This window comes from Ornithorhynchus anatinus, chromosome 14, assembly GCF_004115215.2.
Source record: "Ornithorhynchus anatinus isolate Pmale09 chromosome 14, mOrnAna1.pri.v4, whole genome shotgun sequence".
NCBI classification, from domain to species: Eukaryota; Metazoa; Chordata; class Mammalia; order Monotremata; family Ornithorhynchidae; genus Ornithorhynchus; species Ornithorhynchus anatinus.
Genome location: NC_041741.1, coordinates 41731092 through 41755472, shown reverse-complemented (window position 1 = coordinate 41755472; position 24381 = coordinate 41731092). Strand labels below are relative to the sequence as shown.

Here is a 24381-nt window from a genome sequence, read left to right as displayed (position 1 = left end):
AACCTCACCGAAAGTTATACCGTTCCAAAGATTCTCCCTCCAAGTCCCTTCCGCTTTCATTCTCTATTTATGGCACAGAGGAGGGTTCCCTTATCTCCAGATAATATGCAAAACTTGTCAGGCCATTTCCTTAGTTATGAAACAGACAGACAAACAAAAGCCAGAAGCCTACATTTGCAATACTCGTGTTTTTGCGGCCGATTCTGATATCCCCGTGCTCTAATTCCTATTTCTTTTTTTCTTCTGGTCACACTGTAGCATGTTTAAATATATCTGTTCGTACATTGGACTGTTTCTGTGTTTGGTCTTTTCTGTTGTAAGAAAAATAAATCTTGCATTCTTTGTGTATTTCAAGTCTCGATACCAAAACCGCTCTTGAAATAATAAAATCAATAAATGACTCTGAAGAACAAGCGCTCAACTCTCCGACATTAAAAGGTTCTTCAAAAGCTGAAACTCAGAAGACAAAGCTAGACAAGGAGGAGTCTGAGGTAAAACTCAATCGGCCCAGTTTTCAGGAGTCATTCGTCCATCTCACGCAACTCCCAGCCAAACCTACACAAAAGCTCCCGACAGCCACGTCATACAGACCCATCAGCAAGGCGACATACGAAAGGCCGGTCTCCTAAGAAGTGCCGACAAGTTATGAGGTTATCCTGAGGATTTATTACGCGCTTTTCGGTAATAAGTCACAGCCGGCCTGTTGTTTGCCCTCATAAGTTCTTGAGCGGAAGATGTGCTGCATCAAATAGACACCCTTCCTCATCCTGTTCGAAGACGACGATGAGGGAGAAAGTCAGTGGCCTGTTATGCCCAGTGAAGCTCTTCTGAAGCCGCCTTCAGTTTTAGGCAACTCCCCGTGACCCTCCCACCCAGAGTTTTCGCTGCACTTTGTCTCTGTGCTCAAGGGGACCCTTGAGCGAGCACGCTTCAACACCGCAATCAAAATAAAACACCTGGAGTCGATGCCCCAAGGATATTGCTTCCTGCTTTAGAAAGAAAACAAAACCAAAGCACGCACGAATGGAAAACTGATCTGGGGGGGGGGTGGGGGGGGCGCGCGCGGGCGGAGGAGAGGGGGAGAGGCGGGGAAATCGGTCACATAAATGAGAGGCGGATGTCGGTGGGTCGCCCTCGGCCGGGTCTGGGGGGAAACCTGTCATTGGGGCCACTTCGTCCCGGCAGCCCCGGACTGGGTCCCGGAAGCGGGCCAATCGGATCGAAACGTGGTCGGAATGGAGGGAAATGGCCACGGGTCTCCCCGGGATTAGGGATGAGGGAATTGATTGGGTCCCCAACATAAGGGAGTGAAGGTCTTTCATCATATTCTCCACCAATGACCCCTGGGGGATACAAAGGATTGGGAGAGAAGGGGTTGGGTGGGAACGGACTCGGGTAGAAGGGGTTGGGGTGGAAGGGGATGGGGTGGGGCTGTGTTGGCAGGAACATGGTGTGTCTCCACCTCAGGGCATCCTTCCTCTGCTTCTGCTTCCGCCGGTAGAGCTGCAGAAAGGAGATAAAGCCAAGTACGGTGAGTGCTTTTTCTTTTCCACCTAAATTCTGCCTTCACTTGGGAGTTCATTCAGCTGTATTTATCGAGCGCTTACCGTCTGCAGAGCACTGTACTAAGCGCCTGGAGTTCCTCGAGGGCAGGGATTGTGCCTACCAACTGACCTGGGACTCTCCCAAGCGCTTAGTGAAATGCACTGCTCAGAGTAAGCACTCACTACACACCGTCGATTGACTTTACATATCCGACTACCCTGATTTTCTCCTCTTATCAAAGAGGGCAGGAGAAATCTCACTCCATCTACCTGCAGGGATGAGGCAAGCTCCTGACAGAATGTTGGTTTGGGCCACTAGTCTGTATACCTCGGCAAGACAGGCAACTACGCTGTGATCCACCTCAGGTCAGAGTCAGAGCCATCTGCTTTCCTGAAGAGAGAGGTTCCCATCTATTTCCGGGCCAACTGTGGGCATCTCTAAATTGAACTCTTTCCAAGAAGAGTGATCGTACGGGGAACATAATTACTTAAACTTGCATTCAACAAATACTAAAATCAAAGAATGGGATGCACTGGATTTACTTTTTTATATCAAATTAGTCAAAGGGATTCATTAAAAAAAAAAAAAAACAACCGCATATCTTGGAGAGGGAAAACACTCAGATTGAGTATTGGGATCCAGGGGTCCCTTCGAGGCTTTAAGACACAAATTCCAACTCCCTTATGATATCTTCAACGTCCCCAAACAATAGCTAACCCCAGCAGACAGCTTTCACCGGCTAGGTGGCTTAGAACACCTCTGCCGGGCCATGTTGGCAGTCAGTAGAAACTCTGAAACTACTTCATTGAAGGATGGAGCAAAAGTTGGCATCTAGTTTTTTTTGTATGGGGGGGGGTTAAAAAAAAAAAAAAAAAAGACACCTACTTCTTTCCAATCTGTGTCTCGAGACCTGGAAGTAGAATCTACAAAAGAAAGAGTTAAGGCATCACTTTTATTGATACTTTCATTGTCTTTGCCGTTTGATGATGCAGGGGATGGAAGAGTTCAGACATTCCAGACTCTGGGAGACCCATTAAGTACCAGCAGAGGTGTTGATTTCTCTCCTGAGTCCCAAAAGATTATGCTCATACTTATTTTATCTCATGAGTACTTTCAGAAGCCCCAGGAGCGCTCTCTCTAGGAGGTAGAGATACTCTGTTCATTCGGGGTCCCACATAAGCAGGATTGTTTCCGCATATCATTCCAGTCAGAACTCCACGCTTCTGACTATCCTTCTATGTTCTTTAAGCTCTTGGCCCTGTTGCACACGATTCGGATCAACCTTTGGTCTCTGATCCTTAAGAAGCAAACTTTTACGACTTTGATGATAAGGGAAATGGGCTGAAAGGCATACCATATTAAATACCACATTGAGAAGCAGTGTGAGCTAGTGGAGAGAGCACGGGCCTGAGAGTCAGAAGGACCTGGGTTCTAATTCCAGCTCCACCACTTGTCTGCTGTGTGGCCTTGAGTAAGTCACTTCACTTCTCTGTGCTTCAGTCACCTCATCCGTAAAATGGGGATAAGACTGGTAAGCCCCATGTGGGACAAGGACTGTGTCCATTCTAATTATCTTGCGTCTACCCCAGCGCTGGGTAACGTGCCCGGCACATAGAGGCGCTTAAGATATACCATAAAAAAATAACGAGGGATCTGTCACTTAACGCTACAGATACGGCAGCATTTCTTCCCACGTGAATCTTAAAACAAATTTCTCAATCCACAGCAGTTGCAGTTTTTATAGGGTGACTAAACTGTTTATCGGAGATACTTCCGTACCACGGTGAGGGCTTCGAAATACTCAAGGATGTAATGCCAGCGCCCACGGTCACCAAACCGGAGGAATTCCTCATTAATTCAAAAAAGTCTCATTTAAAAAGAGTCTTATCCACTCTCAAATGCACTTTAACTTGAGAAATAGAGGACCGACACGCATACAAAAAAGTAAAAGGGAGGAATCAAGTAGACGGTAGATTGCGGTTCTCATGCATAATAATGAATAGCCTTTCACCTGGGAATTCAAATCCGGGTTTAAGAGATAAGTGAAAAAGTCTGGGTGTTTCGGTTCCATTCCTTTTAGACTTTATGTTTACAATCTGGGGCAACTGTCCCCTGTGCTCCGGAGAAGCCAAAGCCTGGGGGAACAGAGGGCCTTTACGAAGGCAAGAAGCTGTCTGATTCAGGTGCGGCTGGATGGACAAACTCCAGACACTGTTGGGCTAACAATTAAGTCCCACACTGAATTAAGCCCTTGGTTCCCTCCGCTCAATTAAGACTTCCCGTGGGAAGACCAGTTTTCTTGCTTCGCGCTGATACGCCATTACGGGAATCACCTCTAAAGTCCCGAAGATACATAAACCTCCACAAGAGCTGGTCATTGGAAGCCGTTAAGAGGTCTCGGCAGACAGCGGACAGAGAAAGGACAGAACGGACGTCCAGCAGGCGGAAAATCCGGAGTTTCAGTTCCAGAGGGAGTACCACCAAGCCAAAAACATCAGGGAGGTTCAGGGCTAGGAAAAAAAAGGGGAACAGGAGAGTCACTGGCAATCCGTTAACCATTCAAAATGGGGGAGGTTGTTTATTTTAACTCAAAAGAATTCTGAAATTGATATAATTTTCCTATAGTACATAAAGGCTATATGGGTATATTGCAAGTCAACTCAATGAAGAAAACTATTGTCTATTCTATCAATGCCAACCCTCAAGCACAATAGGCAGCTAAAACCCACTATTGTTGATGCTTCACATAACTGAATCGAAAACTCTAATCCTATGTTACAAGCTACCCGAGTGGTGAATTAATGAGCCACAAAATGCATACAGCACCCACGACCCCAACACTCTGAAAATGCATATTTCATCATGAATACAGGTGACCAAAAAGGTGTCTTATTAATCGGTGGTATTTATTGAGCACCTCCTGTGTGCAGAACCCTGTACTAAGCACTTTGGAGAGTAGACTACAACAAAGTCAGATAAAGATAAAGGAAAATGAAGAGTTAACTAAAGCTGTCTGAAAGAGAAAAATTATCTGGAACTAACGGAAGGGAAATTCAGCACAGAGAATTTCGAACCCCAAAGGAAGCACAAATCTCTGTCCCTGCATTCTTCCCAGTGCTGGTTGGGACAGGCAGTGTGGACAGCTTTACCAGGGTAATCCTGGAGAACTTGAACATTTAGCCCTAGCTGAGCCTTAATAACTAGAAGGGCCCCCACACTCAATCCCTAAAAACAACTGGTCACAAGGAGACAAGGAAATCTGGAGGCCTCTTGCCGATCCATCAGGGTTGCGCGCTCAATGAAAGCCTTCATTAATGGTCGTGAAAGGGAAATACCCGCAAGTTGATGCTATGACAGTGACAAATACCTGCAAGTTGCTGCTATGACAATGAACTCTGAGAAACACCTCTAAGGGGACGCAGTCTGCGGAAAGGAAAACGTTAGAGATGGAATGATGGGGGGTGGTTGCATCTAAAGACCTCCAGAAGATGGGAAGGGAAAGTATCTAGTCCAGTGAAGGGAAGATAGGGAATGAAATCACAGACGAAGGGTTTAGACCTCATTTATCAGGAAAAATATCAGCAGTGAGGTGAGTTAGACAGGGCAATGTGGCCAAATAGTGTCCTTTTTAGAATGTCTAGATAAATATTTGAAAGTATAAAGTAGGCAACAAACTCCAGGATACCACCCGGTCTTTTCTACCTCAAATTCCCCCGACAAGGGCTTTCTTTACAAGGAAATTGCCCTCTTTACTCTTACTTTCACTTCCCACATACCATTCACTTCTTCATCATCATCGGTGGTGTTTACTGAGTGCTTACTGTAGCAGAGAACTGTACTAAGCCCTTGGGAGAGTATAATACGACCAAATTGGTGGGCACAGTCCCCGCCCACACCTTGAATCTGACTATCCAGGTTAAACCTAAGCCCCGAAGTACATAGCCCGTAGTTCACGGTACAACAAAAGCAAGGATTCCACCAAGAAACGAGTCTTGTGTTCGTTCAGAGTTGTTTTTGCCTCCTATTACACCAGTAATCTCCAGTTTTCATCCGTTCTGCTAAACCTTCTTCGATAATCACAAAGAGATACCGTATGTAACGTCTGTTCTATTTCAGTCATCCCTGAAGTCATCATGAAGAGTTTAAGCGATCCTTCACTGAAGGATTCTGCCTTCGTCATTCCTTACCTTGTCGGGCAAAAGCCAAGAGAGGATAAACTAGTTGGTCTTTAAAGAGGCGGGACAGCTTCTGAAGATCCTTGTATACCCTGGCTACATTTTCCTCTGCCAAAACATATAAAGAGAGAGAGTTGGTAAGGGCAAGCAATCCTACGTAAGCCCAAGGCGTACACTTTCGCAACAAAATTGGCCGTATCTTCTTTCAGGCCGTCGATTTTTTCAAATTAGAAAAAACCGATTTTGCAAGAGGAACTGAGACTTCTGTACCGAATGAAAGCCATAAGGTGAAACATTCCAGCCAGTCATTAATGCAGGGGGTTGTGCCTAAGCGTCAAGGAAGACTGAACAAGTAAGCTCCTGTAATAACTTTGTCAGATAAGGACCAGGAAAGAGAGATACTGCATGCAGCCTTAATTCTTCATCTTCACTGGCAAAATACCTCCCACATTCCTGCGTTGAAACAGACAACCGAATAGTGTTTTCACAAACTATTTTAGTCAAAGTGTCAGAGCTGACTTGTTAACTTGCATTATATTTTTCCATCCCCTCAATAGCCTAGCACTTTAATGTTTTATTGGAAGTTATTAAATGGCTAGTGACAACTCCAATCATATCCCCGATTACACGTTCTTATTAAATGAGTCACAGTGACAATGACACTAATTAATGAATGCTTTAGATATCATAAAAATCCCTATAAAATTTGTGAACATCATAATTTACCTGTAGCCAGTTTCACAGACAGTACTGTCCCTACTTACCTTTTTAAGAAACACATCCAACGGGAACAGAATGGAAATTTTAGAAACATTTCCTGAGACACACTTCCCCGTTTTCACTCTTTCAAAGGTTCTCAGAGACCAGACACAAACACGAACTATTTTAATAAGGACGTGTGATGTTTTAGAATTTCAAAAGATCTCAGAGACCAGACACGAACACCAACTATTTTAATAAGGGCGTGTGATGTTTGAGAGATTTCATAAGAATCTCCTGATTGAGACTGCCCGGCAATTTCCAGCTGCCAGTTCGCCCTAAAGGCTAGCACGAGGGAGAAATCACTCTGCTTCGTTTCTACGAACCTATAGGTTTCTTATACGAAAAGGTCGTGGGATCGGGTTATAAAAAAGAGGACAAGGGCAGATGTGTGTTGACAAATAGTAAGCATTTAACAAATATATGAGAAGCAGTATGGCACAGTGGACAGAGCACGGGCCTGTTAGTCAGAGAGTCATGGGTTCTAATCCCAGCTCCGCCACTTGTGTGCTCTGCGGCCCTGGGAAAGTCACTTCACTTCTCTGTGCCTCAGTTACCTCATCTGTAAAATAAGGGTTAAGACTGTGAGTGGGACAAGGACTGTGCCCAACTCAATCTGCTTGTATGCATTTCAGCGCTTAGTACTGTGCCAGGAACATAGTAAGCGCTGAATACCGTCATTATGAAACATTATAATAATAGTGATCATTATAAGCTGAATGGATTTTTGAAGTCTTTCTGTCAAGTGGGTAGAGAAGCAGCGTGACTTAGTCGATAGAGCCCGGGCCCGGGAGCCAGAAGGACCTGGGTTGTAATCCCAGATCTGCCACTTGTCTGTTGGGTGACTTTGGGCACCTCAGTTACCTCGTCTGTAAAATGGGGATGAAGAGTGCGAGCCCCAAGTGGAATGGGAACTGGGGCCGACCTGATTAACTGGTATCTACCCCTAGCAGCGTGGCTCAGTGGCAAGAGCCCGGGTTTGGGAGTCAGAACTCATGGGTTCGAATCCCGCCTCTGCCACTTGTCAGCCGTGTGACTGTGGGCAAGTCGTTTCACTTCTCTGGGCCTCAGTGACCTCATCTGGAAAATGGGCATGAGAAGACTGTGAGCCCCATGTGGGACAACCTGATCACCTTGTATCCTCCCTAGTGCTTAGAACCGTGCTTTGCACATACTAAGCGCTGAACAAATGTCATTATTACTATTAACGGTGCAACAGCGCTTGGCGTATAGTGAGCGGCTAACAAGGACCGTTATTATTATTATAATTACTTCTAACTGGGGTTCCTACTGCCACTGGGAGCCCGGCAGAAAGAGGAACGGTGAAAAATAGACTGTGGAACAGCTCACTGATCTCTCCTCGGGGCTGGTCCTTCCACACTGCCTCTGGACCAAGGATTGCACTTTTCACCCCAGGATAGACCTCCGGAGCCAGCAACCTCGATTCCATTTTGTATACATACAGCCGCCGTAGGAACGAGATAAATCCGCTCTCGGGATGGGAACTCTTGGGTGAAATTTCAATCTGCGTCAAGTTTACATCTAAGTAAAACCCCTGAATAGTCAACATTCCAATCAGAACATACCCGAGAGCTCACGACAGCAAGATAAATAGCGGCGTAATCCTCCGTTTAGCTCCACGGAATCAAAAGCATCGAGGGCGGCTCTTATTCTCCGCGACCCCCTTGCCGTAAAATGAAGAATCTGATTATTGGTCACTCCCGAATAGATCCTCATCCTCTTGATAAAATACAGCTTTTCATGGTATTCGTTAAGAGCTACGTGCCAGGCACTGCACTAAACAGTGGGGTAGGAAGAAGATAATCAGGTTGGACACAGTCCACGTCCCATACGGGGCTCACAACCTTAATCTCCATTTTACGGATAGGTAACTGAGGCACGGCGGAGCCCAGTGGCTTGCCCAGGTTCACCCAGCAGACACGTGGCAGACCCGGGATTAGAACCCAGGTCCGTGCTCTCTCCGCTAGGCCAAGCTATTCCTCTACACACTCGACAGAAAGACTTCAGAAGTCCACTCAGCTGATAATTATTATTATTTATTATTACATTTGGTAAACACTCCCTAGCTGTCAAACACTGTTCTAAGCCACTGGGACCGACACAGGTTAATCAGGTCAGACGCTGTCCCTGTCCCACAAGGGTCTCCCCGTCTACAGAGGAGGGAGAACAGCGTGGCTCACTGGAAAGAGCACGGGCTTTGGAGTCAGAGGTCATGGGTTCGAACCCCGGCTCTACCACCTGTCAGCTGTGTGACTTTGGGCAAGTCACTTAACTTCTCGGTGCCTCAGTTACCTCATCTGTAAAATGGGGATGAAGACCGGGAGCCCCACGTGGGACAACCTGATTCCCCTGTGTCTACCCCAGCGCTTAGAACAGTGCTCGGCACATAGTAAGCGCTTAACAAATACCAACATTATTATTATTATTAGAACAGGTATCGATTAGCAGCAGAAATACTACAGTATGAGGCAGATGTCACCCGTCGCCAATTGGTAAAGATTCTAAATCCGTATGGTATTATTCGGAAACCCAAGATCTACTTTCCCCAAAGCCACGCGTCGAGATGGAAAAGTCATTTGAAATTCCCTTCTCTCTCGCTCCTCTACTTGGAGAAGTCCGCGGCATCAGCCTCCTAGATGGAGCAGTGCTCAGGAGGTTGTTTTCAATATTCCAAAGCAGCGTGGCCTAACGGGTACGGCACGGGCCTGGAAGTCAGAAGGACCTGGGTTCCAATCCTGGCTCTGCCACTTGTCTACTGTGTGAACTTAGGTAAATCACTTCACTTCTCGGTGCCTCGGTTTACCTCAGCGGTAAAATGGGGATTAAGACCGTAAACCCTACGTGGGATAGGGACGGTTTCCAACCCAATTAACTTGTATCTTTGCCAGTGCTTAGTCCAGTGCCTGTAACATAGTGAGCACTTGAGAAATAAAACTATTACTATCGTTATTTTCACTAGAGTCATATGGAGCAAAACCACCAAAATCAAACCAAACCTCCTTGCCTCCCCGAGGGTGGGTTTTGAACTTGACGTTGGCAATCGCGAGATCACTCGGGGTCACATTTCACTCTGACTTTCAGTGCTTAGGACATGCTTGGCCCACAGCTTGGTACTTGACAAATACCGCAATAATAACCATTATTATTATTATTATTATTCTGTGATCTGGAGGAGGAAAGATCTGACCTCTAGACTGTAAGCTCCTTGTGGGCAGAGAATGTGTCATTATATTGTTCTCTCCCAAATGCTTAGTACAGTGCTCCGCCCACAGTCAGCGCTCAATACATAGGAATGGCTGTCTGACCGACCCCTGAGCTTCGCCTGCCACTCCAGGGTTCAAAATCTGCTCCGAGGCTCTGCCGCTGCAGACGCTGAGCAACCTTTAAACTCCTCAGGGACAAAGAGGTCCACAGACATCTATCTGTCTTTGCAACGAGAAAATATTTCACCCAAAGGATAAAAATAGTCCGGAAAACGCTGAAACGGAAAAACTCTAATCGGGTCTGAGAACCTGTTCTGATTTTTTGCTTCAAATGGTGTCTACTTAATATTATCAAAACCTGATCTGATTTCCTCGTGCCAATTAGCGAGCGCCTACTTGGTATTACCAGTGTCTTCAGGAATCTGTTTTTGCTGAATATCTCTTTGGAGTGTTTTCCAGGATCACGTCACCTCCCCAAAGCTTTACTCAGAGATCTGGGGGGAACTAAGAAAGGCAACACTTAAATTACCTTGCTCCTGGTTGCAAATAAAAGATTCTGGCAGCAGCTGCAGTCTTTTAACGCTTCTTATCTCATTGTTGATTTTCAATGTGGCTGCAAACAAACATTAAGAATGATGAGCAAATCCAGAAGTTTCACTGTCTTTCGTTTCCTTGTTCCCCGTCACCCCGCCAACTCCTTCTCTAGGGGCAGAAGTTATTCTAAGCCATTAACCTGTTGTTCCACCATCGGCGAGGCCCTTGGTCTCAATTTCCCTCCTTATTATGAAGTAAAAGCATCGTAAAACCACAGAAAAACGCCCAGCGAGCACTGCCGGCAGCAACTTGTTAGCAATCGAAACAGACTTCCACACCGTTATGAGGAGGCAGCTGAATACAAAGAAACTATTGTTGCAAACAAGGTCACTAATAATTCCGTTTATTTTGGGCTTAACCCCTTGGCAACGAGTCACGGACCCCGTTCGGCGGATGAATGCTGCGGTCCAGCTTTTCGCTGAATCTTCCCTCCCCTAGATCAGTATTTCTGGCTTTTGCTGGAGGGTTCCATTCGAATCAAAAGAACAAAGGCGCGCTTCATCACATTCCATGAAAGGCCCAGTGATGGGCTCTGGCTCACGTGCAGATGGAAGGATGTTTTTTGGGGGGGGCGGGGCGGAGGGGGAAATGCCAGGGTACACTGCGGCTTTTCAGGGATCGGAATCAAGTCAGAAACGATGGCTGGGTGCCAGTAAGTGGCTGATACACCAAGAATGGCCAAAGAACAAGATTTTATAGCAGGCAAATGTTAGAAAGGGTCAAGGAGTTTCACGAGCTACACTCAACTCTCTTGACTGTCCTATCTGACAGTCTCCCGATGCTAATAAACATGGACTAGAATAACAGGGTCCGGCTACGGCCCCGTACGGAGACATATGTGGGGCGTAGACAAGGGCCCGCGGGTTGGCGGAACAAAGTCCTGGGAACTGCCTAGGCACCGCACGCGAGATGTCTCGGATTCAAGTTCCAGTCGATTCTGCCTAAGGCCAAGCTTTAAGACACTTTTCTGAAATGATAAATGGCAGTGAAGAGGGGAAGAAAAAAATGTAGCCTGCTCCCATAGATGTCAGGGGATCATCTATTTTAGCTACATTTTTGAGAATTTAAAAGGCTATTTACTTCCTAGACAAAACTCGCATTTTCTATCACAGAATCCAAATGTGGCTCTGTCTCATTTCTCGGATCCGAAGGCCCTCTGAGTGTACCACCATGAGAATAAGAGTATTCTTCTGGTGGAAGAGTTGAGCTAATTAAAGAACAAAACGAACTGGAAATGAGGCCGCTCAAATCCACACTGGCAAAAGCCTGCCACTTCAAATGCAGAGCCTCGGAGTTTTGTCGGTTAATCGTATTTATTTATCGAGCGCTTACCGCGTGTAGAGCTCTGAACCCAACGCTTGGGAGAGTACAATCTACCGATAGAGAGAGAAGAAAAAAGTAATAGCTTTGGAATGGGCACCAAGAACCCTCGATCCGGGATTCACGATAAAACCCTGAAAATGTGCTCAGTTCTCCCTTACGTTCTTGACGAACGCCGCAGGCGGGTCAGAAGGTTCCCTCCTTTCTTCAGTGGTGTTTATCCCAGTTGGGAAATGAGAACAGATTCTCAGAGAAGAAATGAGTGGCGCGGGCAAACGTTTGGGAAAGAGTAGCGAGGACACCACCGGCCCAGGGCTATCGCCGGTCCTAGAAAGTTACCGTTTATAACGATCAGGTTCCCCAAAGGCACGCAAATTAGGGCGGCACAGCCATCTTCGCAGAGGGGATGTGTGTACTGCAATTTGTAAACGCCACCCGATCGCCATTTCTCCGGCATGGACCCTGCCTTTGCTTCAGTCCCCTGTGGAAATAAGGAGAAGGACAAAGCTGTTGAACGACAATCTCTCCAAGAAAGCGGTTGAAATAGCAAGAGCCCCCAGATTCTCTACAAGGGAGCATCGCCCATCCTCCCAAGAAGCCTCTACGTAAGGATAGAAAAGAAGATGTAAGCGCTCCTGGGCACCATGGATCTCAAATAAGTTTCGGTAATACTGGCATAGTAATAATAACAACATTATTGACAATAGTAATATTAATCATTGTGGCATTTAAGTACTTACAATGTGCCAAGCTAGGCACACGATAATCAGCTGGGACTCAGTCCTTGTCCCTCTTGGGACTCACAGACCGAGCCGGAGGGAGAGCGGGTATTTCGTCCCCATTTTAGAGAGGAGGAAATTGCGGTAGAGATAAATGAAAGTGACCTGTCCAAGGTCACGCCGCAGGCAGGTGCCAAAGCCGGGATTAGAAGCCGGGTCTTCTGACTCCCAGGCCCGTGCTCTCTCCGCAAGGCCACTTTCTGTCTTTCTCCAGTCCCTTAATGTCTCCGTGACGAAAAAATGATGGAAGAAATCGTGTCCGCTAAGAATAAGCCTCGTAGATGAGATCACTACGCTTCAGGGTCACTGCGAAAATGTCCTTCGTTTTGGCAGATGCCATTACCGATGGTGAAATGCACCCACGAGGGTACATATGGCAGGAGACCGTCGACCAACTCTATTGTCTCGTACTCTCCCAAGTGCTTAGGACAGTGCTCTGCACAAAATACGCACTCAGGACATACCACTAAAAGACGGAGCGAAGAGGGCACTCGATCTATCACCAGAGGGACATACAAGTCCCCTCTAGCGCTTACAAAAATTGGAAAGGAGATCCAGCGCTTAGAACAGCGCCGGACACACGGTAGGGCGCTTACCAAAAACCACCGTCCTTATTGTCGACACCTGAAAACAGTTTCTTTTTATTTCAGAGCTTACCAGGGGCAGATAGCCGGACTCCAGCATGAGAAGATGAACCAGGACAATCAAGGCATCGTTGGTACCGGTGCATTCGGCTGAATGATATAACGTCTCCAGGGAATGAGGCACCTGCCCATCCACAGCTTCACTGCACAGCATTGGTTCAAAGAAATAACTTCCTGCAGTCTCTTCCAGGTCCATGTCATGCTGAGTTAATCCAGGATCAAACTCTAAACTAGTTCCTGCCTGAAAGAGACGAGAAATAAGGAACGTAGCCGATTCCTAAACTTAACTGCACGTTATTCTTCCATCTCCTGAAACTGAGCACGATTTTTTATTGTTCTGATACTATTCCCAACCTAGAATCGAACTGCGACGCGGACCTCAGACGGAGGAGATTCTTCCCATCCCCACAGCACTGTACTCGTCCGCTCAACTGTATATATTTTCGTTACCCTATTTATTTTGTTAATGACTTGTACATCGCCTTGATTCTATTTAGTTGCCATTGTTTTTACGAGATGTTCTACCCCTTGACGCTGTTTATTGCCATTGTTCTTGCCCCGATTAGACCGTAAGCCCGTCAAACGGCAGGGACTGTCTCTATCTGTTGCCGACTTGTTCATCCCAAGCGCTTAGTACAGTGCTCTGCACATAGTAAGCGCTCAATAAATACTATTGAATGAATGAATGAATGAATGAGATTTTAGAATGAGACCTCATTAAGGTGTAGATTGGTTTGCTCGGCACAAATTATTGCCCATGCAACTGATCTGTTGAAGCAGCAATAGAGAGCTGTTTCAGAGAGTCAGAGGGAGGGTTGCTGCTACCCCCTATTAAATTCATCCAATAGTTGGGATGGTCTAAAAGGGGAAATGAAAAACTCCAGGATCAAATAAATCTGCGAAAGTCACCTTCAGTAATGAAAATGAAGAGCTTCCTCCAAAGTGGGAGGAGGGCTGAGGAGTGGGAGGGCTGAAAAAGTTATTTTTCCCCTCATTTTGAAAAATAACTACTGCATCATTTAATACGGCCTACTGTGAATTATCCAGAAGTTGGCTTTCCAACTCTTTTGCTTCTTCTTGCTCCTGATGCCTACCTCTGGGGCATTTCAACAAGCTTATAACAAACACTCTACCTGAGGCTTTGCAAAGGCAGAGAAAGGAGGTAACTCGTTACTAGAGGAAAAAAAGATCTACAGGAGCTAAAATTAAGTGAATGCTAAAACGCCAGTTTGAAGATTTATTTCCATTTCCACTGATAATCAAGACACGTCGGGGTTTCTGAATGCACGATAGGAGCTTCCACCAAGCCAAACGCACTACATCTCCCTTTTTAAATTTTCAAGTTTGGTGCCCATATTAAGACTTCCAGAGCTTGTGTCCTAAGGACTGATATTAGGAAGCCAGGGGAAAACTCTTTTCAAAAGAAGGAACTTTTTTCTAAAAATAAGCGAGTAAACCAAAATCTCTACTATGTTTCACCTCTGGGCCGTTCACATTTGATGATGACGTCGCCTAGAAGAAACACAAGCTCCCTCTTAATATTGAAACATTTTACTATCACCAACAAAAGCAAAGGACTCTTATGAGTGAGGAAAACTGACTCCCACTCTAGAATCTATGTGCTACTCCCGGCAAGAGAATTTCAAAAACGCAATTAAATCAGGAGGGAATAGATGCATTCCCACCTCCCACACACACGCAAGAAAAAACAAACAACCCAAAAACTTCTGCTGAGCGATCTAGAAATATCTGGGCTCCTAGAAAGGTTTCCAAACTTACCTGAGCAACTAAAGTTGCTACTAGAATGAATATCTTTCTGGGTACAGAAGAGCCAAGAAGACGCATCTCTACACGGTCCAAAGGTAATCGATGCATCGGGCCTCCTTACAATGTGAGTTCTTTGAGAGAAGGGGATGTCACTTGTCCTTCTGAATCATTCATTCAATAATATTCATTGAGCACTACGTGCTCCTTCGAGTCTTAGAGATCCTTAAATCCTTAGAGTCCTTAGAACGGCGCCAGAGGATGCTTAATAAATATCACCGATTGATAAGAACGTAATTGCCTGAGCGGCAAGGAGCTTTCCCTGAATGAAGCCACAGGGAAGCGCCTCCAGGTAGAACCAACAGGAGATTTTGGGCACCTCAAGCCGACAGCACTGGACGCTGGAAGAGCCTGAGGGCCACTCACCTCCCCCTCCCCATCCACCACGGAGACTTGGGGATAATAATATCATTATTAGGGTACTTGTTAAGCGCTTACTATGCGTCAAGCACCGTTCCAAGTGCCGGGCAAGATGCAAGGCAATCAACGTCGACCCTAATCCCTGTGCGCCGGGGGCTCACGGTGTAAGTTGTGTGGGTATGAATTGGGAAGGACCAGGGATCCAGCCTGTAAATCCATGTCACGCAGAGATGGAGCCTAGGAAATCAGACCACTGAGTTCCCTCTCCCATCCCTCCCCTTCCCATCTGAGACACACGAGACATCTCCCAAGGTTCTCTGGATACAGGTGCCGGACTGGCTTGGAGCTGATCCCCCTGGGGATGACTGACCTCCCAGCCTGACCCCGAGGGGCCTGGGGACTCCGGAGCTGCCCGTTTATTTACGTTTTAGGGTATCTGTTAAGCGCTTACTAGGTGTCAAATGCTGGGCTAAGCACTGGGGTAGGTACAAGTTAATCGGGTTGGACACAGTCCCTGTCCCGCCTGGGGTTCGAAGTCTAAGTAGGGGGAGAACAGGTATTTAATCCCCATTTTACAGTCGAGGAAACCAAGGCATGAAGTTAAGTGACTTGCCCAAGGTCACGGGCAAGCGATTGGCAGAGGCAGGATTAGAATCCAGGGCCGCTGACTCCCGGGCCCAAGTTCTAGCGACTAGACTGCACCTCCCATGGTGCTGAACCCCCACACTGCCAGGGAGGCTGATCCTCCTGAACTATTTGACCGCACGTCCTGAGGACTCTGGAGCTGCCCATAGTGCTAATAATAATAATTGTGGTATTTGTTAAGCGCCTATTATGTGCAAAGCACTGAAGAGAGCGCTGGGGTAGAAACAAGATTATCAGGTCCCACACAGGGCTCACAATCTAAGTCGGAGGGAGCACGGGTTTTGAATCCCCATTTTGCAGATGAGGGAACTGAGGTCCAGAGAAGTGAAGTGACTCGCCCAAAGTCACACAAAAGACAAACGGGCAGAGCCGGGATTAGAGAAGCAGCGTGGCTCAGTGGAAAGAGCCCGGGCTTCGGAGTCAGAGGTCATGGGTTCGACTCTCGGCTCTGCCACTCGTCACCTGTGTGACCGTGGGCAAGTCACTTCACTTCTCTGTGCCTCAGTTACCTCATCTGGAAAATGGGGATTAACTGTGAGCCTCACGTGGGACAACCCGATGACCCTGTATCTACCCCCAGCGCTTAGAACAGTGCTCGGCACATAGTAAGCGCTTAACAAATACCAACATTATTATTAGTAGAACGCAGGCCCGCGGGCTTTCCACTAGACCACGCCACTTGACCTTCACTGCTGGGAGGCTGAGACTCCTGAAGTATCTTACTGTGTCAGTCAATCAATCAAGTATATTTATCGAGAGCTTAGTGGGTGCTCCGCACCCTACTGAGTGCTCGGTTGAGTACGGTGTAAATGGCAATAGAGTATAACTGCATCGTGCGAGGAGTTTTTTTCCCGAACAACCCTCGGGCAGTAAGGCAGTACAGAATTCACTTAATACGCTGATTTAACGTCTTACGGCGCCTAAACAGTTCCGGTCTTCACCTTTAGGGACTTACCGTAAAGTCGTCATTCTGGACATCATCTTGGGCTGAATGTGCCGGAGACGGATTCTCGAGCCTGCTGGCGGTCAAGGAGGGAGACTCGCTCCTATCCTGAAGTCCGGAAAGAGCTGAATCTGTGGGTGAAGGGAGGCTGGCATCTTCGAGGACTACACATATCAGGTCCCCGCAGACAATTCCGTATGAAGCCAAGGTCTCGTTATCTTCAGTGAGGGCATCTTTCTTGTTCAGTGTTATTGAAAAACGGGTATCAGGGCTGCGAAAATGGTGGAGATGGACAGAAATAACTATTCGATACCAATACCCTTCATTGCATATTCAGAAACGACAACGAGCGGACCAGTGACCGTAAGATAGCTCAACAAAGAAGGCTGTAAGCTCCTGATGGGCAAACATTGCATCTATCAGCGTGGCTCAGTGGAAAGAGCCCGGGCTTGGGAGTCAGGGGTCATGGGTTCGAATCCCCACTCTGCCACTTGTCAGCTGTGTGACTGTGGGCAAGTCACTTCACCGCTCTGTGCCTCAGTTCCCTCATCTGTAACTGTGAGCCTCACGTGGGACAACCTGATTACCCTGTATCTCCCCCAGCGCTCAGAACAGTGCTCTGCACATAGTAAGCGCTTAACAAATACCACCATTATTATTATCATCTATCAGTTCTACTGTCCTCGCTGTATCGTACTCTCCCGGGCACTGGGTACAGAACTCTGCACGAATTAAGTGCTCAATAAATACGAATGAATTTTTTTGAGAGGTCTTTCAAAATATTTGTACAAATCCTACTCCTGATTCTACCACTTGTGCGACTCTGGAAAAGTTTTTTGGTCGGGTTTTTTTTGTATTTTTTCCATGTCACACTAGACCACACAACAAGATGAGGAACAAGGGGCTCTGAATTACAAAGAACGAATCGGTCAACGGTATTTATTGATGATGATGATGGTATTTGTTAAGCGCATACTATGTGCAAAGCACTGGGGGGGTCTACAAGGTGATCAGGTTGTCCAAGTGGGGCTCACAGTCTTATTCCCCGTTTTATAGATGAGGGAACTGAGGCACAGAGAAGTTAGGTAACTTGCCCAAAGTCACACAGCTGACAAGAGCCAGGATTAGAACCCATGACCTCTGACTCCCCAGCCCGGGCTCTTTCCACCGAGCCACGCTGCTTCTCTTACTAGGTGCAGGGCACTGTACTAAGTGTGCGGCAATACAATACTCTTGGTATTTGCAATAAGAGCCCGGGCTTGGGAGTCAGAGGTCATGGGTTTGAATCCCGGCTCTGCCACTCGTCACCTGTGTGACTGTGGGCAAGTCACTTCACTTCTCTGTGCCTCAGTTACCTCATCTGTCAAATGGGGATTAACTGTGAGCCTCACGTGGGACGACCCGATTACCCTGTATCTCCCCCAGCGCTCAGAACAGTGCTCTGCACATAGTAAGCGCTTAACAAATACCAACATTATTATTTCTAGCACATTCATTCATTTCTAGCTTACAGTCCTCTAGACTGTAAACTCGTTGTGAGGGAATGTGTTAGATTCTTCTCTCCTAGGCGCTTAGTACAATGTTCTGTACACAGTAAGCACTCAATAAACACAACCGAGTGACAAGCACAAGGTCTGGTATCTCACCTTAGCCTAGGCACCACATTGTGGGGCTAAAACCTTCTAGTTTTACAGTAAGTATAAACAGTAGCCTCAAACGATTGTTATCGGAAATAACAGGACATTGAAAAGCACGGTTAAATATTAATGAAATTAGAATGATATTCTAATAGACCAGATCCACAAATTCTGTCAAAAGCATTCTCTTCTGGGTTTGCACTCCCCAGAGATCACGGGCTAGTTTCTCCTGTTTCCAGTGTAATTAAACTTATTAGCTACACCTTATTTGAACACATCAGGCATCACAAGCTTTTGAGTCGGTGCTGTATCCATTTTAGATGAAATTAGGCGACGGAAGCTAGTTCTCTAGTTACTGCTTCTGTAAACAGCATGCTAAAAACCTGCCAGCTGCTCAAAGTTGATGGGGCAGAAAGAGGAAAAACATTATCTCAAATGAGCCAGCAGATCTGGGTGTGTTTGTCAGCGGCTAGAATTCCTTTTTTCTGCACCCCCTCTCTCCCTGCACCGTCCTCTACCCTCTCACGCCCCGATAAGGGCTGTCTGAAAAAGCTACTGCTTAAATATTGTGGTAAATAGTTCCTGATATAATAATAATAATGTTGGAATTTGTTAAGCCCTTACTGTGTGCCGAGCACTGTTCTAAGCGCTGGGGGAGATACAGGGTAATTAAGTTGTCCCACGTGGGGCTCGCCGTCTTAATCCCCAGTTTACAGATGAGGGAACTGAGGCCCAGAGAAGTGAAGTGACTTGCCCCAAGTCACCCAGCTGGCAGAGCCGGGATTAGAACCCATGACCTCTGACTCCCCAGCCCGGGCTCTTTCCACTGAGCCAACGCTGCTGCTATCCCTTGCTCGTTTCAGATGACGTTCCTGCACCGGCTTCTAAGGCTGAGGGCGGTTTTCAAATGTGGTTGGTAAAAATGGGGGGCTTCTACTGAAAACCAGAGAAGACTTTTGAAGAGGGCGAAGGGGCTTTTAAAAAAGCAATGACGGGAGTTAGAAAAGATGCTTGTACTCGCTCCAGAAAAATTCTGCATCTCCCAGAGTTCAGGTTCAAAAAAGGCTGTTTCAAAAGGAATGCTCCCTCTATTTACTCCAAGCTCACAGCTAGCTTTTTGCACGACCCAGTTTCGACCACGAAAACAAAGTTCGAAAGTGAAACTAACTGGGTCCCTACACGGGCATGAATCAGTCTCGGGCCTAGATCCTGGCGAGCTGGTTCCCTCTTAATGGCATTTGTTAAGCGCTTACTCTGTGTCAAGCACTGTTCTAAGCGCTGGGGGGATACAAGGTCATCAGGCTGTCCCGCGTGGGGCTCACAGTCTTCATCCCCATTTGACAGAGGAGGTCACTGAGGCCCAGAGAAGTGAAGTGACTTGCCCAAGGTCACACAGCTGACAGGTGGCGAGGCTGGGATTAGAACCCATGACCTCTCCTGGTTCTCCTCTTATCTCTCTGGCCGGTCATTCTCGGGCTCCTTCGCAGGCTCCTCCTCCCCCTCCCATCCTCTAACTGTTGGGGTTCCTCAAGGGTCAGTTCTCGGCCCTCTTCTGTTCTCCATCTACACTCAGTCCCTCGGTGAACTCATCCGCTCTCACGGCTTCGACTACCATCACTACGCAGATGACACGCAGATCAACATCTCCGCCCCTGTCCTCTCGCCCTCCCTTCGGGCTCGTATCTCCTCCTGCCTCCGGGATGTCTCCACTTGGATGTCGGCCCGCCACCTAAAATTCAACATGACCGAGACTGAGCTCCTCATCTTCCCTCCCAAGCCCTGTCCTCTCCCTGACTTCCCTATCATCGTGGACGGTACGACCATCCTTCCCGTCCCTCGGGCCGGCGACCTCGGTGTCATCTTTGACTCGTCTCTCTCGTTCACCCCACGCATCCGATCCGTCACCGAGACCTGCCGGTTTCACCTTTAAAATATCGCCAAGATCCGCCCTTTCCTCTCCACCCAGACGGCTACCTTACTGCTACGGGCTCTCGTTATATCCCGGCTAGACTACCGTGTCGGCCTTCTCTCCGATCTCCCTTCCTCCTCTCTCGCCCCGCTCCGGTCTTTTCTTCACTCCGCTGCCCGGCTCATCTTCCCGCAGAAACGCTCTGGGCATGTCACTCCCCTTCTTAAACACCTCCAGTGGTTGCCTATCGACCTCCGCTCCAAACAGAAACTCCTCACTCTAGGCTTCGAGGCTCATCCATCACCTTGCCCCTTCCTACCTCTCCTCCCTTCTCTCTTTCCACCGCCCACCCCGCACGCTCCGCTCCTCCAACGCCCACCTCCTCGCCGTCCCCCGGTCTCGCCCGTCCCGCCGTCGACCCCCGGGGCCACGTCCTCCCGCGGTCCCGGAACGCCCTCCCTCCTCACCTCAGACAATCTAATTCTCTTCCCCTCTTCAAATCCCTACTTAAAGCTCACCTCCTCCAAGAGGCCTTCCCAGACTGAGCTCCCCTTTTCCCTCTGCTCCTTCTACCCCGCTCACCTCTTCACCTCTCCACAGCTAATCCTTCTTCTCCCCCCTTTCCCTCTGCTCCTCCCCCTCTCCCTTTCCATCCCCCCAGCACTGTACTCGTCCACTCAACTTTATATATCTTCATTACCCTATTTATTTTGTTAATGAGATGTACATCACCTTGATTCTATTTATTCGCTATTGTTTTAATGAGATGTTCTTCCCCTCGATTCTATTTATTGCCATCGTTCTCGTCTGTCCGTCTCCCCCGATTAGACCGTGAGCCCGTCGAAGGGCAGGGACCGTCTCTATCTGTGGCCGATTTGTCCATTCCAAGCGCTTAGTACAGTGCTCTGCACATGGCAAGCGCTTAATAAATACCACTGAATGAATGAATGACCTCTGACTCCCAAGCCCGGGCTCTTTCCACGTGGGTGGCTAGCGGTCAGCCCCATCTCTGAAGGCACTGAAAGCAAAATACAGAAACGACATGACCAGTTCCACGGGGGAAAATGAGTCACCTCAAGACCGTTTCCGCTTTTTCCAACTTACACACAAGTCTAACTGTGCCGCTGAAGTTGGGATCGCATTAGGCTAGTTTCTCTTTTAAAATAACATCGCATTCATTCAATAGTATTTATTGAGCGCTTTACTATGTGCAGAGCACTGTACTAAGCGCTTGGAACGAACAAGTCGGCAACAGATAGAGACGGTCCCTGCCGTTTCACGGGCATCGCACGGCTCGGCGAGCAGCCTATAGAAAGTCAACTTGACCAATAAAAATGAACGGTGAGTTTTCTTTCCTTTCTAGATCACCTACAATGCACCTAGATGAACCCTACTTCCAAACCAATAGTTTAGAGGGTTTGTTTGGGTTTGGTTTTTTTTATTAGCAGACCCTAACACATGGCAAAGAGCCCGGGCTTAGGAGTCAGTGGTCATGGGTTAAATCCCGGCTCTGCCACCTGTCAGCTGTGTGACTTTGGGCAAGTCACTTCACCTCTCTGGGCCTCAGTGACCTTATGTATAAAATGGGGATGAAGACTGTTTGCCTCACGTGGGACAACCTGACGACCCTGTATCTCCCCCAGCGCTTAGAACGGTGTTCTGCACATAGCAAGCGCTTAACACATACCAACATGATCATTATTCTCTGGGCCTCAGTGACCTCATCTATCAAATGGGGATGAAGACTGGGAGCCTCACGGGGGACCACCTGGTGACCCTGCATCTCCCCCCAGTGCTTAGTACAGTGCTCTGCACATAGCAAGCGCTTAACAAATACCAACATTATTATCATTATTATTATTAAAATGGGGATTATTAACTGTGAGCCTCACGTGGGACCACCTGATGACCCTGGCATCTCCCCCAGGGCTTGGTACAGCACTTTGCACATAGCAAGCGCTTAACAAACACCAACATTATTATTATTATTAAAATGGGGATGAAGCCTGTGAGCCTCACGTGGGACCACCTGATGACCCTGGATCTCCCCCAGTGCTTCGCACAGCGCTCTGCACAAAGTAAGTGCCTCACAAATACCAACATTATTATCATTAACAAATACCAACAACAACAACAAAAACAGCAACAATAAATATGAGTGAGAGGAAGGAAGGAAGGAAGGAAGGAAGGAAGGAAGGAAGGAAGGAAGGAAGGAAGGAAGGAAGGAAGGAAGGAAGGAAGGAAGGAAGGAAGGAAAAGGAGAAAGGAAGGAAGGAAAGAAGGAAAGAAGGAAAGAAGGAAAGAAAGGAAGGAATGAAAAGAAGGAAGGAAAGGAAGGAAGGAAAGGAAGGAAGGAAAGGAAAGGAGAAAGGAAAGGAAGGAAAGAAAAGGAGAAAGGAAAGGAAGGAAAGGAAAGGAGAAAGGAAAGGAAGGAAAGGAAAGGAGAAAGGAAAGGAAGGAAAGGAAAGGAGAAAGGAAGGAAAGGAAAGGAGAAAGGAAAGGAAGGAAAGGAAAGGAAAGGAGAAAGGAAGGAAAGGAAAGGAAAGGAGAAAGGAAGGAAAGGAAAGGAGAAAGGAAAGGAAGGAAAGGAAAGGAAAGGAGAAAGGAAAGGAAGGAAAGGAAAGGAGAAAGGAAAGGAAGGAAAGGAAAGGAGAAAGGAAGGAAAGGAAAGGAGAAAGGAAAGGAAGGAAAGGAAAGGAAAGGAGAAAGGAAGGAAAGGAAAGGAAAGGAGAAAGGAAAGGAAGGAAAGGAAAGGAGAAAGGAAGGAAAGGAAAGGAGAAAGGAAAGGAGAAAGGAAAGGAAGGAAAGGAGAAAGGAAAGGAGAAAGGAAAGGAGAAAGGAAAGGAGAAAGGAAGGAAGGGAATGAATGAATGGAAGGAATGAATGAATGGAAGGAAGGAATGAAAGGAAGGAGAGAGGAAAGGAAAGGAAAGGAATGAATGAATGGAAGCAAGGAATGAATGAATGAATGAATGGAAGAATGGATGGAGAGCGAGGCTGGGCGCCGCCCCTCCCCCCCTCTTCTCCTCACGCGCCGCCCCTCCCCCTCCCCTCCCCTCCCCTCCCCCCCGCCGTCGGCCCCGCCCCTTCCGGCGGGCACCTGTAGCCCCAGCCGGGCAGGAGGGTGTGGGCGAGGTGCGCGCGCAGGTCCCCCAGCGTGGGCTCGGCGCCTCGCAGCTCCAGCGGCCCCGTCCGCCGCCCGAGGCGCACGCGGAGCTTCATGAGGCCCCGCGGCGCCGCCCTCCTCTCCCCGTCCTCCTCCGGCGGCCTCCTTCTCCTCCTCCTCCTCCTCCTCGGGCGGCCGCCTCCGCCTGGCCGGCTGTTGGGGCGGCGCGCGCGGCCCCGCTCGATGAGTCGATACTCGCCCTGTGGGGGGGCGGGGCGCGCGCTCGGAGCCCGCGAGCCATCGACGGCGCCGGCTGCGCGCGCAACCCCGCCGGGGAGGCGGGAAAGGTCGGCGCGCGCATGCGCGCAGACAGCGGGCGGGGCGCCGGCGCCCCCTAGCGGAGGAGCCTCGCTCTGCGCTCTTTGAGGACGCGCAATCCCGCCGGGGAAGGGGGGAAAAGGTTCGGCGCGCGCATGCGCGCAGAAAGCATAAGGGGCGCCGGCGCCCCCTAGCGGAAGGGCCTCGCCCTGCACGCTTTTCGCTGGGTCACGTGGTCGGCCAACCAGGCAATCGATCGGCCTTGGAACGCTTCCTCCCTGTGTTCTAGTGTTGGCCCTGCCCTTTGCTGGTGGTATGACCTTGGGCGTGTCACTTAACTTCCCTCAGCCTCAATTTCCTCCTCTGAAAATGGGAATAAAACACCTGATCCCCCTCTCCTTAGACTGTGATTTTTTAATAATAATAATGTTGGCATTTGTTAAGCGCTTACTATGTGCAGAGCACTGTTCTAAGCGCTGGGGTAGGTACAGGGTAATCAGGTTGTCCCACGTGAGGCTCACAGTTAATCCCCATTTTCCAGATGAGGTAACTGAGGCACAGAGAAGTGAAGTGACTTGCCCACGGTCACACAGCCGACG

At 48.1% G+C, this 24381-nt stretch overlaps 1 protein-coding gene across 2 annotated transcripts; it reads right to left on the bottom strand.

The window, feature by feature from the left end:
* Positions 1-646: 646 nt before the first annotated feature.
* On the bottom strand, positions 647-23763 carry FBXO7 (F-box protein 7). 2 transcript variants are annotated; one of them, XM_029078844.2, is made up of 9 exons: positions 23459-23761; positions 16825-17083; positions 13054-13281; positions 11957-12098; positions 10233-10316; positions 5733-5828; positions 3879-4055; positions 2431-2468; positions 647-1503 (listed from the first exon to the last, which is right to left on the bottom strand). In XM_029078844.2, exons 1-9 carry the CDS (start codon positions 23578-23580, stop codon positions 1099-1101), a joined length of 1551 nt encoding a protein of 516 aa, XP_028934677.1. In that variant the 5' UTR covers positions 23581-23761; the 3' UTR covers positions 647-1098. The 2 variants fall into 2 exon arrangements, with proteins under 2 accessions (XP_028934677.1, XP_028934678.1); XM_029078845.2 differs by lacking the exon at positions 5733-5828 and having other exon boundaries at positions 23459-23763.
* Between the last annotated feature and the right edge of the window lie 618 nt (positions 23764-24381).

What these genes read in the sequence shown, in the direction of transcription:
- FBXO7 (XM_029078844.2), bottom strand. Translation starts at nt 23,580, where the DNA reads ATGAAGCTCCGCGTGCGCCTCGGGCGGCGGACGGGGCCGCTGGAGCTG. An exon ending in GTATCTTCGGGACTTTAGAG is followed by an intron (nt 2,469 to 3,878) that starts GTGATTCCCGTA and finishes TTTCTTTTGTAG; the next exon opens with ATTCTACTTCCAGGTCTCGA. An exon ending in GAGACACAGATTGGAAAGAA is followed by an intron (nt 1,504 to 2,430) that starts GTAGGTGTCTTT and finishes TCCTTTCTGCAG; the next exon opens with CTCTACCGGCGGAAGCAGAA.